At 44.3% G+C, this 14,999-nt stretch overlaps 1 protein-coding gene across 2 annotated transcripts in view; it reads right to left on the bottom strand.

The window, feature by feature from the left end:
- Positions 1 to 1,575: 1,575 nt before the first annotated feature.
- Positions 1,576 to 14,999, bottom strand: part of SYTL5 (synaptotagmin like 5) — a 725,724-nt gene continuing 712,300 nt past the window's right edge. For both annotated transcript variants that reach the window (XM_085622910.1, XM_085622911.1), the window contains one exon: positions 1,576 to 2,483. In XM_085622910.1, the coding sequence (XP_085479036.1) occupies positions 2,341 to 2,483 (143 nt within the window). In that variant the 3' untranslated portion in view covers positions 1,576 to 2,340. The remainder of the gene's footprint in view (positions 2,484 to 14,999) is intronic.

Genomic DNA, 14,999 nt, shown 5'->3' with positions numbered 1-14,999 from the left:
CACTGCGGGGGATGCGGGGGCCTGTGTTACACCCCTGTCAGCCAGGCTAGCTTGAATCCAGTGGCAAAGTGAGCAAGGGACCCACAACTGGGCATACCCTGCCAACTTAGGGTGAACAAACAAGGAGATGATGGATGGAGCACTAAAACCTTTCAGACACTCACCCCCCATCACAGATCTGGGTTGAATCCATCATCATTCTTTAGCTCACTTTGCCACCTCAGAGTTGGAAATAACCGGAAATTAATGCAAAGCAACTCATAACACTGCTTTGCATTACATAGCGCCATGGGGGCATACCATGGGTGGACATAGGCATTCCCATGCAACCACTCAAGGTTTCTCACGCTAAACCCAATTTACTAAACAACGTAAACAGGGTTTAGCGTGAGAAAACTGCGCCCTTTCAAAGTAGGTGCAAGGAAGGAGAAATGCTTTAATATCTCCATCCTTTTCCAACTTTGCATGTGTGCGGCACTGTACATCACAGATACGAAGTGGGAAAAGGCTTCAAGTTAGTCCAAGCATAGTATTTTGTACTGGAAGCATTTCCTTCCAGTACAAAACCTATTCTAGACTCCCAGAGACACCGTTGCACCATGGAGCAAAGGTGTCTCCGTGGCACACAGAAGCTGATTTCAGCACCGGCGCAAGGGAGAGGGGAAGAGAGTGCCTTGTTTTAGTAAATTGGGCGCTCTCTTCCTCTCTCCTTTTCACGCAGCGCAGCATTTGTGGCTGCTGCAGTGCGCTACATGGAAACATGGTAAATCTCCCTTTTGTGTGTATGATTTTGGTTTGTCTCCGTTTCTTTACGAGATTTGAGCTTGTCGTGATAATTTGTTACCTCAACAGCATTGTTCAGAATACTATATATGAGTTTGATTTATAGCTTGTGGTTCAGTTATCCAATTCCTGGTCCGCATTGGATGACTGTTGGAACACTTCTATCCAACCCCTCTCGGCACTAAACAAGATCCATCGCAGGACCAAGACGGAGAGAACTAATCATTGACAGGGAAACAGTAAAAACATTATCTGGTGATAATTAAATTATATTGACATGGGCCTAACACTACTGCACTAACAGTAGACATTGCTTTGTGCCCAAAAATAATTCCAGATTGACATTGGTGTTAACTTGGAGATAAGCTTTTATTTCTCCAAACATTTCCAACTTCATGTGTGCTGCTCTGTATAGCACAAATCCTAAGTGGGAAAATTTGTAAAGTTTGTCTAGGGATTAGTATTTTATGCAGGAAGGGTACCCTTCCAGTACAATACCTTAGCTAAACATGACACCGACATCTTTGCTCTATGGAGCAAAGGTGTGTGTGTGGCTCCTGCCAGACTGGACAGTGCCACGTCTTAGCAAATATAGCACATTCCTGATCTCTCCCTCTCAAGCAATGCAGTGCAGCAACTTTGGATGCGGCACTGTGATGCGCTGCATACGTTTTTAGTAAACCTTCCCGCAATATCTGTGGTATTACTGTAGAATGTAGACAGCTGCAAAATTTAATTGACAGGCATTGCATTTTATTTTTTAATATAAAAAATCACACGTGGGTCCGACTAGACATTTGACTGTAAAATGCTTATTATTTTAGGAACAGCATTAAAATGTAAAAAAAAAACAGTTTGGCTTAGAGCACTATTGTACTCTGTATTTTAATGACAAAATACAACATTGACATATGGTACTGTAGGACAAACGGAAATCAGTTTCTTATGACACAGTACATGGGATCAGTAGATCTGTTCAGTTGCCTTCTGTAATAGACTGACGTTTCTGCAGTCGCGTATGTTGTCTTCTGCCATGTATCCTAGCGAATTATAAACATTATGAATGTGTAAAAAGCATAAGTCGCCATAAGTAGCTGGAATGTGCATTGGCATATCTGCATGCCTCTTGCTGATTGTGCATAACAGACTGTTCTTTATGTCGTGTGGGCTGCTGTGCTTTTTTACAGGGTATCTTCTTTGACTTTCAGACAATTGTGCATGTTCTGTGTTTGTTCTTTTAAGGAGTGCATCTCAACTTTTCACAGTCTATCATTTCCACTTTTCAAAGTACAGTCAAGAGAAGTGTCTAGAAAAATTCCACTGTTCGAAAAAGGATTTGTTTACTGTGAAAAAGCAGAGCCTCAATCAATGGTGTACCAGGCACATCAAGAGTTTTTGGATCAAATAGAGTTAAAGAGACTGTGCTTTCACTCTCATATGTGCAAAAAGAGAACAAATTTTAATTAGCCAACTAACAGTTGGCCCAGCACAAGAGTTGGAAAAGGAGTCTGCCGAGTCCAGGTGTTAGACGTCGCTCTTCCTGGCAGTCCTAAGTTGTCAGGGACTGCGTTTTCCCATACTGGACCTCAGCATTAAGGTGCTTTCAAAGGTTTCTCCAGGGCTGTCATACATCTTTTCCCAGAGGTGCCTCTCTTCTCCTTGTGAATCCATCCAATCCACTTGGCTTCCATTACCCACACCTAGCAAAGGCAAAATATAGACAATTAAGTGCATGAGAATGAAAAGTGGCATATTATTTTAAGTCATGCTTCTGCAAAAGTAGTGCAAATGACAACCAATACATCTGAGCCGTCCTACAAGTCTTCCAAAGTTAAGGGCCTGATTTATTTATTGGCATTCGACCCATCCTCTCTCAGGTTAATGGAGTAAATTACTCCATCGTCCTGACAGAGTTGCCATGGGCACATTTTTTGATTTTCGCTGGCCAAGTGGGCATTTTGAGCATTTGCAGTAAACACTGTCACAGTGGTTCTAGTCAATGCATTGCAATTTTGCTGTATGGCTCTGTAAACATGACAGGAAATTTACCAATGTTTTTTATTTTCAAAAAGAAAAATACAAAGTTTCTTTCTTTGATGAGGGGGGCATTGAGCACTTTTCTGTGCCCCTTACCACCAGGTTTTTCCTTGACAGGCATTAAAAATGGCTTAGCGTCTGACCATCTAAATTAGGTGTGTGGATATATAGCCAAGCCTCTGATGGCCCCTACTACTTCAGACTATCAGAGTAGTTTGACCACGAAGAGGATGGAGTAGTCCCCGCTGTTGTCACACTGTGGTCCATCCAAATTTAAATCTGTAGTGTGGACCATAGTTTTGGTAGGGAGGGAACGCTTAAACTGTTGCAATGGAGTTGCCTCTCCACTAAGATCTAAACAGGGTCCTAAGGCTTTGTCTCTTTTTTCTAATATATATGGCCAGGAATGTGTTTTAGTTTGCAACTGTGATTATTAGGGTTTTACTGTGTTTTTTCCTATAGTTTCTGATAAGTAAAAATGCCAATAATATTTCAATGTTCTAGATATATAGCTGGTAAGTGGAAATCCTCTGATCCACCCTCACTGTCTCAATGGTGTTAGGGGGTGGATTGGGGTGCTCATCAAGAAAGACAGAAAGACAGCTCTACGAATCCAGAGGATGTCCAAAAAATCATGCAATGATGTTGCCTTATCTTTTAGTGTCAACCGGAATCATCTGGATGTGGCGGTCATTGCATTACTATGAAACAATAAAATTGGTTATAAACATTTAAGGGGTATATTCTCAAGAAACTGTGATAACCATCGCAAAAGTCCATCGCAGGAAATTTCCGCCGTGTTAACCAGGTATTCACAACACGGCGGTACCATGCAATAGTCACCAGATAATTCGCCAACTGACTGCGATGAAATCAACGCAATGCCGCAAAAATGCGAAACGCAAACGCAAAAAAAGCTGTGATGCAGCCAATCACGATACAAAAATCTGCGAAACCCAGCTACAGGCCTTCAATTCACACGTGTCAGGCGGGAAAAATCACCATAAAAGTAGAAAAAAAACTAACAAACAAATGCCAAACAACAGCCAAGCACAATGGATGTTGCCGGAGCAAGTACGGAGGAGAACCAGAACCCCACAAGCCCCCTGGACGACCTGCCTGGGACCTCGGGTCAGGGAAGGGCAAGGAGAAGAAGAGTAGGAAGAAGTGCTTCAGTCCGCAGGAAAACAGGATCCTGATAACGGAGGTGGTCGAACACCATCAACTACTGTTTGTCACCTCCACTGTGTCATTGGCAACAAAAAATAGACTATGGCAGTCCATTGTGGACAAGGTAAATGCAGTCGGAGTGCTGAAGAGGACAATGGAAGAGGTCAAGAGGCGCTGGAATGACGTCAAGCGCAAAACAAAGCTGAAACTCGCCAACAACCGTAAGGCAGCAATGCAGACTGGAGGTGGGAGTCCTGCGCCACAGGAGGAGCTGGACGACATGGAGGAAATGGTGTCCACAGTCATCAGTGGGGAGACGGTGGCTGGAGTCGGGGGACCGGACAATGCACTACAGGACCGGACAGAACAGCACCAGGGTGAGTAACGACCAGGGACTGGGGGGACGGGGGGAGATGGGCACAATGGCATACATGCACAATTGAGCGGAGCACATCTGCGGACAATCCATGCCCCAGACCCCAACTCCCACCAAGAGAACAATGTACCCAAGTATGCTACATGTCAGCACTGTACAAGCACAGAAGTCAAAGGCACACCACATGGAAGGGATAAGGGGCAGCAAAACAGAGCAGCAGGGGCCACCCCCCCAATGCAGCACACACATATAACATGCAGAGCACATCAACAATGACAACAAAGTGGCACAATCTGCAACACATCCATAACAGAACACAGGACACAACTGGCGCCCACTTTGTGTAGAAACTGGCCAATCACAAGTGGCATTGCAGGGAAATGTGAGTAGACAATGCACAAGTTCAATCACACATCCGTGATGTTGTCGAAATGTCCACTGTACTGCAGCAAATAGGCAGCCCCTCCAAACAGCCACGATGTACACAGTCATGCAGTCTGTATGTGAACATGTACAATCCGACAACACACATGTGAACACATTGTCAAACTGCATCTCCCCTTCACATTGGAGAGGGACAGTCAACACCTCCTGCAGAACAGACCGAACCTCTCTTCTCAGATGACGAAGAGGACCACCGCAGCTTCAACTGCGACGCCCTCCAAGAGTTCATTGACAGTCTCCGCAGCCCACCTCCAGGAGCAGGGCAGCTCAGCTGCAACGGGGGCACTCCACCCCCTACACAGACCACAAAGCAGGCAGCACCCACCACCACAGTTGCCTCCCAGGACCCCCACGAAGAACACATGGCCTTCCAACGCCATGTGTTGGGATGCCAGGAGCAGCTGGCTGAACAGGTGCGGGTGGGCTTTGATCGCATGGCAAACAAGCTAGATGCCATACGTGGGTGTCTAAGTCCCATCAGGTACAACTCACAGTCCCTAACGGACACCCACAGTCTGCTCCATGCACTCCAACGAACCATGGCTGACAATGCCAGAGTCCTGACTCTGAGACAAGAATGACTGTCTAGTCAGAGTGGCTCCAGCGAGCTCGTCCGGGAGTTGGGACTCATGCGGAGGTTCATGGAGAACATGGAGCCTCCGCCAATGCGGAAAGAGCGGCTGCCACGGCTGCACACCAGCGAGAGGTAGCTGGGTTCCATAATGACCTCAAAACCATCCTCATGGCATTGCTGCCACCAGGCCTGGCGCTGATGCATGCTGTTGCTACCACAACATCCACATCTCCGCCCCCTGAAGTGTCAGTGCCACACAGTGCGGCAGACATTCCACCTCCAGCCCCTGAGGTGTCACTGCCACACAGTGCTGGAGAAAGGCCAGCACCACCCACACGTGAGGCACATGAGACAGCAGAGGACGAAGATGCGGATGAAACCACCTTACTGGTACAAAGAAAACTGTAGCATTCATCTCCGCCACATGGCCGGTTTCAGCATGATTCTGCCCTCTGCATCATCACCTTCCACTGTCCCCCGATACACTCTGTGATACTCACCTTGGACCTCGCAATGGGCTGCCATTTTCTATATGATCGCCAATGACACAGCTATCAGACTGCGGACTGAACTCTTCCTCTTCCTTTGGACTTGTCATTCCCTGAAGGACTCTGGCTGGCCCTCCAGGGGCCAACATTTTAAAGTGGGGTTTGAATGACCCTGTACTGCTCCAGATGCAACACTCCACTGGGCGGCAGGAGGGGCTGGGGTGCAGCTGCCTGGGTGCACAGGGGTAGGCATGCACCGCTGGGAGGCGGGAGGAGCTGTGGTGCAGCTGCCTGTGTGCTCAGGGACGGACAGGCGATGATGTTGTGTGCAATTGTCTGTACTGTGCCATTCATGTATCTGGACTCTGTTACAGATGACGGGTCTGTCTCAGATGTGGGACCTGGTGAACTGCACTAAATACTGGCACGTGGTTTGAGACACACCGGTGGCAGCAGGTGAGCAGTGTGGCCTGGGTGCGCAGTGTTGGCACTCTCTCTCCCTGTCACTCTCTTCTTTTCTCTATCTCTCTCTCCTCCTCTCTGTCCGTCTATCTCTCTCTCCCTCTCGGTCTGTCTATCTCTCTCTCCCCCTCTCTGTCCGTCTATCTCTCTCTCCCTCTATCTCTCTCTCCCCCTCTCTGTCCGTCTATCTTTCTCTCCCTCTCTGTCCATCTATCTCTCTCTCCCTCTCTTTCTCTCTCTCCTTTGCTCTCTCTCTGTCCCTTGATGTGCACAGGACACACCTTCTCATCATGATTTTTGTCTTGCAGGCTGTGACCTACGGAATGTCCCGAGGGGAGCCGCCATGTGTCTTTATTTCTGTTCTATGTTTATTTTAATACATTTTCATTTGTTTCTTCGAAGGTGAATGTGTGATGCTCATTTTTGTGACGACACATGCCTGTCACCAGATGTGATTGTGCGACATCAGGCAGATTATTTGGTACATGATTCCGTGTAGTTGATGTGGCATGTCTTTGGCCAGGGGGAAGGGGTGCCGGGGAGAGGGGGTCCTGGGGGTGGTGGCGGAGGGTGTTGTGGCCCTCTTGGGTGTCCGGCACGCATGTTCAGTGGCTCCATGGAATCTGTTGTTCTTCAAGTGTGGCTGTAGGCTGGGCTCCCTTCCCTGTTGCAGGCTGCCGTCTGACTTTGCACCAGGTCAGAGCAAGTGTTAATATTCTGCTGCTAACGCGCCTTATCCCATGTTTCGTGGTCTTTTCGCCAATCTGGCTGGTCGTTGAGAATGTTGTGGATTGTTGTTGTTGCGGCTTTTTGCATGGGAACGCCTACTCTGCATCTCATTAGCAATAGTTGGCGGGGTCATCTGTGGCGATGTTTTTTGCGGCTGCTATCGCAGGTGAACTGGTGGTATGGGCTGTTAGCACCAGCTTGTGAATGGGGTGATAAATGTATTGCGAGTTTAGCTGTGCTAAAGTGCCGTTAAATTCCCGATAGCTCCTTGAGAATATGGCCCTTAATGTTTGATCTTTTTATGGTATCACATGGATAGAGCTTTAACTTTTCTGAAATGTTTGCAGTGGTGCCATAAAGTGAAGGCTGTAGGTCTTCTCTCTTTGATGCTAAAGATAAGTTTGTTGGACTGTCTTTCAAATCAGGAGGCGTCACAGTTTCTACAATATTGTCTGTGGATGACAATCCATATTTACTGATCTCCCCTGGTGTGGCAAGGATTTTGCTCTTAAAGAAGCTCCTGCTATGTCGGCAGGAAATGCTTCGGGAAAAAAGGCATGTGGCAGCATTTCCATCATGCCGTGGTGGAACTCCCATCACAGACTTGGGTCTTGGGAATGTATTACCAAATTGGTGTACACATCCAGGACTCACATTCAGAACATCACCTATATGGTGGGAATTTACACACACTGCATCTGTGGCATTTTCTTACATTTTTGTACAAGACGATCCGCAGTATAACAAAGAAGGGAAGTTCATAGACGTGATGTTGACTCAAAACTGGTTGCCCCACTAAATAGTATTTTCATCAGCACCATGGCTGCTAGTGGAGTCGATTCCACCAGTGCGGTCAGTAACACTACCTTACGACTTGCTAAAAATACGTTTGAATAACGAACACAAGGGCAAATAGCTGATGTGCCTTTTTGGAAGATGTCACATTACTTCTCTTCTAAGTCAGGCCCGTGGAGGATCATTCCAAGAACCTGATGCTAGCTAGTCCAACAAACCTACGCATTTTGCAATGTATTTTTATCGGAAATATAAGGCAAGGAGCAAAAGGAGAAAACAAACTCTTAGGGTAAGGATATATGTTGATGGTATTTTTAGTTCACACCACTTCTTATGACCAGACTATTTCTGGATTGCTTAGAATTTGCTTAGAATTTGGGACATTATCTGGTTAGTGTACTAACCAAATGAATACAGAGCTAATGAACTGGAACTGACATTGAAGCCATATTGAATTACTGAAACAAATATTTATAATTATTGTTTGTATTGTACTGTATATTGTATTGCATTGTTTATTAAGTGCACATATGATAGAGCTTCTCAGCTCTAGAGCTGAATTATGAAAAATGATTAGAACACTGACAAAGTTCACATGACAGTAGCATTCAAATTTCATATGGTTCTTTGATGTATGGTGTTGGTGCTATGGCCTAAAGATCTCAAGAAAAGATGGTCAACAGATCAGTCAGTGGGATCCAAAGATAACAACTTAGGCTTTATTTGGGATACAAATCGTTTTTTTTAATTCCTCAAATTGGAACTGTTGTGAAGTCCTCTTAACATAAATTCCTTTTTAGGTCTCGACCTTGCTATCGCGTAAGCGATCGCCAAGCGAAACTATAGAAAGCGGGTTTGAAAAGTGCTCCTAAAAAGCGGATTGCATTGCTAGCACGTGCACAATCACGCGCATCGTGCCGCCATGCAATCCGCCTTTTGGGAGCACTTCAAAGGGTCCACTCCCCCACCTGGAATGCGCTCCCCCGCCCCCAAGCTCGCACGCGCGCCACGCTCCGCCAGGCTTGTTGAAATGTGCTCTTGTCGAAGAGCTCGGTGCTGATCAAAGCACCGCTTTGATATTCTTATTTAGTTAAGAAGTCCGCAGGCAGCGTGCACCCCGAAGTGGCTTTAAAAACACAGCTACATTAAAGTGTCGTCGTTAACGGATGTCATGTCTTTAAAAAATGTCTGTAAAATAACTTTGAGTTTTCAGGTTCAGGTTTACGGCTTTAGCTCTAGGTCACAGAGCCTACAGTAAGACATCTGTCTGAGAAAAATTCGGTAAACTGAAATAGAAATTCTTCAATCTTGAACGACCTTTGAGAAGCCGAGATATTCTTAGAGTCACTGCACCGCAACTGCAATTAGGTGTGCGTTGTGTGCATTGAAAGCTCATATAGACCGGTGCTAGCCTATTGCAGCTAAGCTCGTGCCTGAAGTGCGCTGGGAGCAGCGTCTGTAGGCCTCAGAGGCTCAGTGGGCGTCTGCCTTGTTTTTATTTACAGTAGAGAATGTTGTACAAACACTCTTTTAAAAAATATATTGAGGAAAAAAGTGTCACTGTTTAGGTGTTGCCTATATGTGCTTTGCATTATTATGTGTTTTGCGAAATGTGGTAGCTTTTAGAAAGTTATCGTACACCTTTACGGGTATTCTTACATATATAGTTATTGTTTACGATATTTCGGTGCAGTTTGTGGGTCTACACTACCTGGGTTACTAACTGGCGGGGGCTTACCGAAAATTAGGGTACACTTACGGGCGCATAAACATTATTTTTATTTTATATTCCTCAAAGCGCGATTACTGTTGCTTGCTTTTGTGCAACACTGTACAACATCTGTGTAACTTTTAAAATACATAAACAAAAGGTAGGCTCTTTCTAGAGATGTTTGATGCAGTCATTTGTACCTGCACTTAAAGTGGTTGACGTTACTTGCCTAACATACAACATACATGGGAACATTTTTCAAACCTTTTAAGGGAAAACTATATCAATGCGCTTTAGATTTAGGAAATTGGATTAATTTCTTTCAACATAAATTTTTTGTAGCAATTCCGCTGTTGTCTGTAGCGCTTCGTTACACACTTGTTAGCTGTCCCTTTTGCAAGTCTTTACATAGTATGTGTCCACCAGCTTGTCTCCCTCTAAATTCACCACCGAAAGCAAGACGCCCTGTACTTTCGCCACATGCTGCGCGATTTTTACAACTTCTTTACACGGCAGGAAAGCACCTTCTTATAAATGGCGCCATCGATTTGCCTCTTGCTTTGTTCGTTCCCACACAAGTGAAACATTCCGTCTAATGACTTTTTGCCACCTTCATACAGTTTCAGGTAGAGTCCTTCTTATCAACCGCGCCATCGATTTGCCACTCACTCAATATGCGCTTTCAAGCCACAATTAGGCACACCCTTTCACCATTGCTACGCGTATTCTTACAGCCCCCTTCTATTTCCTAACACTACGTTGGCTTTTGTTTCACTTATATTTAAAACAAGCATTGGCATAGCCAATAGGTCTCGCCTTTGGGACCTTATAAGTGTTTAGCCATGCAACAGTTGATGTTGTTGCACCAAGGATATTGTGCTGCATAACTAAATACTTATAAGGTCCCAAAAGCGAGACCTATTGGCTATGCAGCAGGTTTCCGTGCCTTTAGTTTGTAAAAGATTAGGATGTTATCTGAATTTCTGAACAATAAAACGGAGGGGGCGACTAGAAGTTAGGACATGCCTCTCCTCTCCCTGTCCGTCTCACTTTCGTTTTCGGTCAAATTTTCTGCTTTTACCTACACTTGTATTGTACTTCTCTTTTTTTAGCCCTTGTCTGGTTTTTGTCTATTTCTAAATATTTATTGCTTGACTTTTCTTCAGTATTGCCAATTTTTCTTTTTTTTTGTCTTCTTCGTCCCTGGTTTCTTTTGTCAGTTCCTTCCTCCTTGTTTCAGATTTTCTGCTCTTCCTGTCTTAATGCAACTCTTCCAGTCTGCCCGTTTCTCCTTAGTTTTCCCAGACTTTTCATGTGCTTCTGCGTTTCCCGCGACTTGCACTCTTGCTCTGCTTCTAGGAGGGCTTCAGGTGGAGGCATATATCTGCTCTGTTACTTATAATCACGGAGTGTCTCTGCCTCAGCCCGGGAGGATACAGTATATACTGCGAAATCCAACCGCCCCCCCCCCCTCCACACCGACCCGCACCTCTCTGGCTCTCTCGGCCCTGTGTGTTCTTATACACGTCCCAGACTGATTAAACGAGAGGTCCCTGGTTTGTCACAGTGCATTAACTTTAAAATTAGTCAGAATATTTCGGAACTCGTCTGAGTCACCCGATCAGGGGCTACCCTCCCAGCTGATCTCTGCCACCCCACTTCCTTCTTACTAGGAACCGGGAGGGCGGCTGGGGGTTCAGGAGTTCCAGGCCCTCTGCCTAATTCTTCTGAGTGGTGGGACCACTTACAGAAAAGAAAACAAACCCCCCTCCACGCTGCGCCTGAAGTCCGTCGAGTCGAGACTAAACAAGCATTAAAAATGCAATAGGTCTCGCATTTACAAGAGTTTGAGCTATTAACATTGCAAATGGCAATGCCTTTTATTTTTGTTTTTAAAAGATAAATAAAAGGCATTGTCATTTGCAATGTCAATAGCTCAAACTCGGGTAAACGCGAGACCTATTGCATTGCAAATGCTTGTTCTGAAAGAGACTATTCCATTCATAACCAGCAAAAGCCATACAATGTCATGCATGCATTATACAGATGCTTTGAAAGCTGGCCAACCTTGCGGGGAAGTAAGCATACTAAAATGGAAGCAGAGCTTGATATTTCAGGTATTTGTAGAGCTCAATGGCATCTAGAAGATTCTATTGTCTCACTATGAAAGCTAAGAATCTTTTTAATATGCATGTCATTTAAATGCGTGTATGTTGCAGCGTGATGCTTGTATGGTCTAGAGAATAAATAAAGCTAATACAGACTGGTAAGATCACTGCAACAGCTGATGTGAGGTTCTTACAAGCTACTCTTAGTACGAATACTGCGTAGAAGGCTTTCCCTACACCTGCATCAAATAATTTCTTTATTTAGATCGAAAAGGCTTAAAGACCTACATATTTCTTGCAATGGCGCAGTCTGAGATGTCCCTACTGCTGGGAATTGTACTCCCTACTACATTTCCCTCCCATAAACTTTTCTGTGTTCTATTTTCCATTGTGTTTACAGACAACTTGTCTTTTTTGGGTTCTGTTGCGTTTTGTGGATGTGCATTATTTTCGTAACTGTGAGAGCACATGATTTTACACTCGGTTGTGATAGCAATGGAAAGCTACATATACATGTAACACTTTTGTAATCTATATTAGTTGGTGTGGCTGCCAAATAATAACGGAAGTATTATTTGACAATTAAAAATAAGAATTGCTGAACACATAAGAGGAACTGATAGGACCGATCTATAAGGCCACTCCACACCTTTCTTTAGAAGCCAATAGTGGTATTCAGCTTCAGGTTTTCTTGCCCTTGATTTGGTTTAAGCAAATATAAGATGAGGAAATAGGTTCTTCCTACTGAGCAAGATACAGCCTAAATTAATTGATAAATGTGTGGTACTATAATTGGAAGAGTTGAATGAAGATTCTGAACCAGATGTTTGTGTTTACTGAAACTTGCAAAACGTTTCTGCCGGGCAGATGTAGGAAACGTTTTTGCATTCACAAACACTTCCTTACAGACTTTGCCACAGCGAAAAAGTTTTTGGCCATTCATAAAACACATTTTAAGAGGTGGTAAAGTTTACCTGACTGCTAAAAAAGGTTTCTGACTGGATATCGATTCAGTATATGGAAGTGGTGTGGTTTGGGTGTCCCTTCCAAATAGTGAATCAGATGCATCAATGATTTGCAACCGGAATACCTGTTGCAAACTATTGAGAAGTGATAGAGAACCTCCCTTCAGTTGAGGTGGTAACTCAGGTGCAAAAGAGAAGGGTTCCCATTTTGACTTCTCACAATTTGTGAATTGTGGAAAAAGTGGGATATGGGTAGCGTTCAACTCTCAAAGAAACTTTGAAAAAATATTTATTTAAAACCCAGCCTTATTTCCTTTAACGAAATCTGGCTGATTTATATAAATGTACTTTAATTGAAAACAATCAGAAACATGGTGGTCTGCTGACCCTTCCAGGCCAGCATCCCTGTGAATGCCACCCATCTGATTCAGTTCATACTTTTATTAATATTAGTATTAATTAAGTAGGTCAGATTGCGGTTCAAACCAAATCTTTATTTTCGAAAACCTCTTATTAATACATCTGTCTGTTCGCAAAATGAGTTTCCAGACCACCTTCTAGCACCACAGGGAATCCAGAACTGATTTGCTGTGCCACTCATACCGACCACACACGCCAGATACTGTAAACATTTTTTAACTGAATGATTCATTGGCATACTGTAGCAAAGAAGTATGGTACCACAGGCTATTAACACAATAGACATTTTCTTAGCAAAATAGTTAGCCTGCTGCAGGCTGCAAATGACTGGCTCTGCAAAATGCAAATCATTTTATCAGGAAAAGTATGACCATGCGTGGATCTCATGTAAATGGCTGGAACTTTTTTTACCTTGTGATAAACAGTATAATGCATTCAGATGCTTCAAGTATTTAAACTTTGTAGGAGTTTCAAAGTAGCTCTTAGGTGTGTTAAAATCTCAAACGTATTGTCCAGACAATGTTTTAATTTGACTGTTAACAGCAATACAGTATTCGTCCTCTTACTCAGAAGTGAGCCATACAGTGGAAGGTCCAACAGAAGTTATAAAGATATATTATTTTTATCACTAGGCTCAACAGCTGGAAGATATAAACATTCTTTGAAACACTGCCAACACAGACAGTCAGGATTGTTTCACTTCTTTAGGATCTATGGTTAGACCGCTACCAGGATGCACATGTAGGTTTCCTTGTCTTGATTCAGTGCTACCAGTTCTTTTTTTACCTGGCAATCTGGCTCATACATAAAAACACAATGAGCATGCGAGAGAAAGGCAACTGAAACATCTTGCATGCTGTATTATTCGGGCAATTAGCTATGCCGTAAAATTCAGGTAAACTGGGTGGTTCGGTATTCCATTGGTTAAGGATCGCTAGCTAGAGTAAAACATAGGAGCAGATGTTTAAAGCGTTTCTGAGTTTACAAAAGGTCTGAGCCACTGAATCGTGGTTGTTTGTGACCACAAAATGACCTCTTGACATTTATGAAACCCATAGTGCGATTCAATAATACGTTACAGAGTTGCAATTTAGGTTTCCGACCAAATACCGGTTTGGGGCCTCATTTATGAGAAGTGGCGCGTCGCTGCGTGAAAGCAGCGATGCAACACTTCTCAGTGCGCCCTCCTTGCGACACCAATGATGCATCATATTTACTGTATGACGCATCATGTCGCAATGAATGACAGATACGTCAGTATTACTGACGTATCTGACGACGCAAAAAGTGGCGCATTGCTGGAGTTGTGTCAGAAGCCTGACGCAACTCCAGCAATGTTCCTTTCACCTGGGGCAAGCCCCATGGGAAAGGTCCTGTGTCATCCTTACACCTGCCATGAGGCAGGTGTAAGGTTTGACACATTGGCGGCATAGAAATGTTGTAGTGAAATCTCATAGGTTTCACTGCAACACTTCTACGGGGCTTTGTTACGACGGAACACCCACCCTGCATACATTATACCTGACGCAGGTATAATGTAGCGCAGGGCTTTACAAGGTGACACATCTGCCTAGATGCGTCACCTTGTAAATACGTCGCAACGTGGGGAAAGTTTTAGGCCACCGCAGGATCACGAAAAGTGACGCGAACAGCAGCACAAAACAGGCACAAGGGCTCATAAATAAGCCTCTTGGTATGTAGAAGGTGCAGATTTAGGGTTCCATTGCAAATACTGATTCAGAAGGGGATGTATTAATGTCGCAAAATATTGAGAGCCCTATTCATCAAGAGGTTGCATTGCTTTTGCACCAAGCAACATGGTGCATGTGCGATGTAACCCCAAAGTGACATTTATCAAGCCACGCAAGGTCACTGTGCATGGCCCTGAACGGCTTCATGAATCCAGAGTAACGCGGCGCTGGGCAAATCGCTGTATT

The sequence above is a fragment of the Triturus cristatus genome, chromosome 8 (assembly GCF_964204655.1).
Source record: "Triturus cristatus chromosome 8, aTriCri1.1, whole genome shotgun sequence".
In the NCBI taxonomy this organism is placed as follows: domain Eukaryota; kingdom Metazoa; phylum Chordata; class Amphibia; order Caudata; family Salamandridae; genus Triturus; species Triturus cristatus.
Note: the sequence above shows the minus strand (reverse complement) of the source record. Positions and strands in the feature narration are given on the sequence as shown.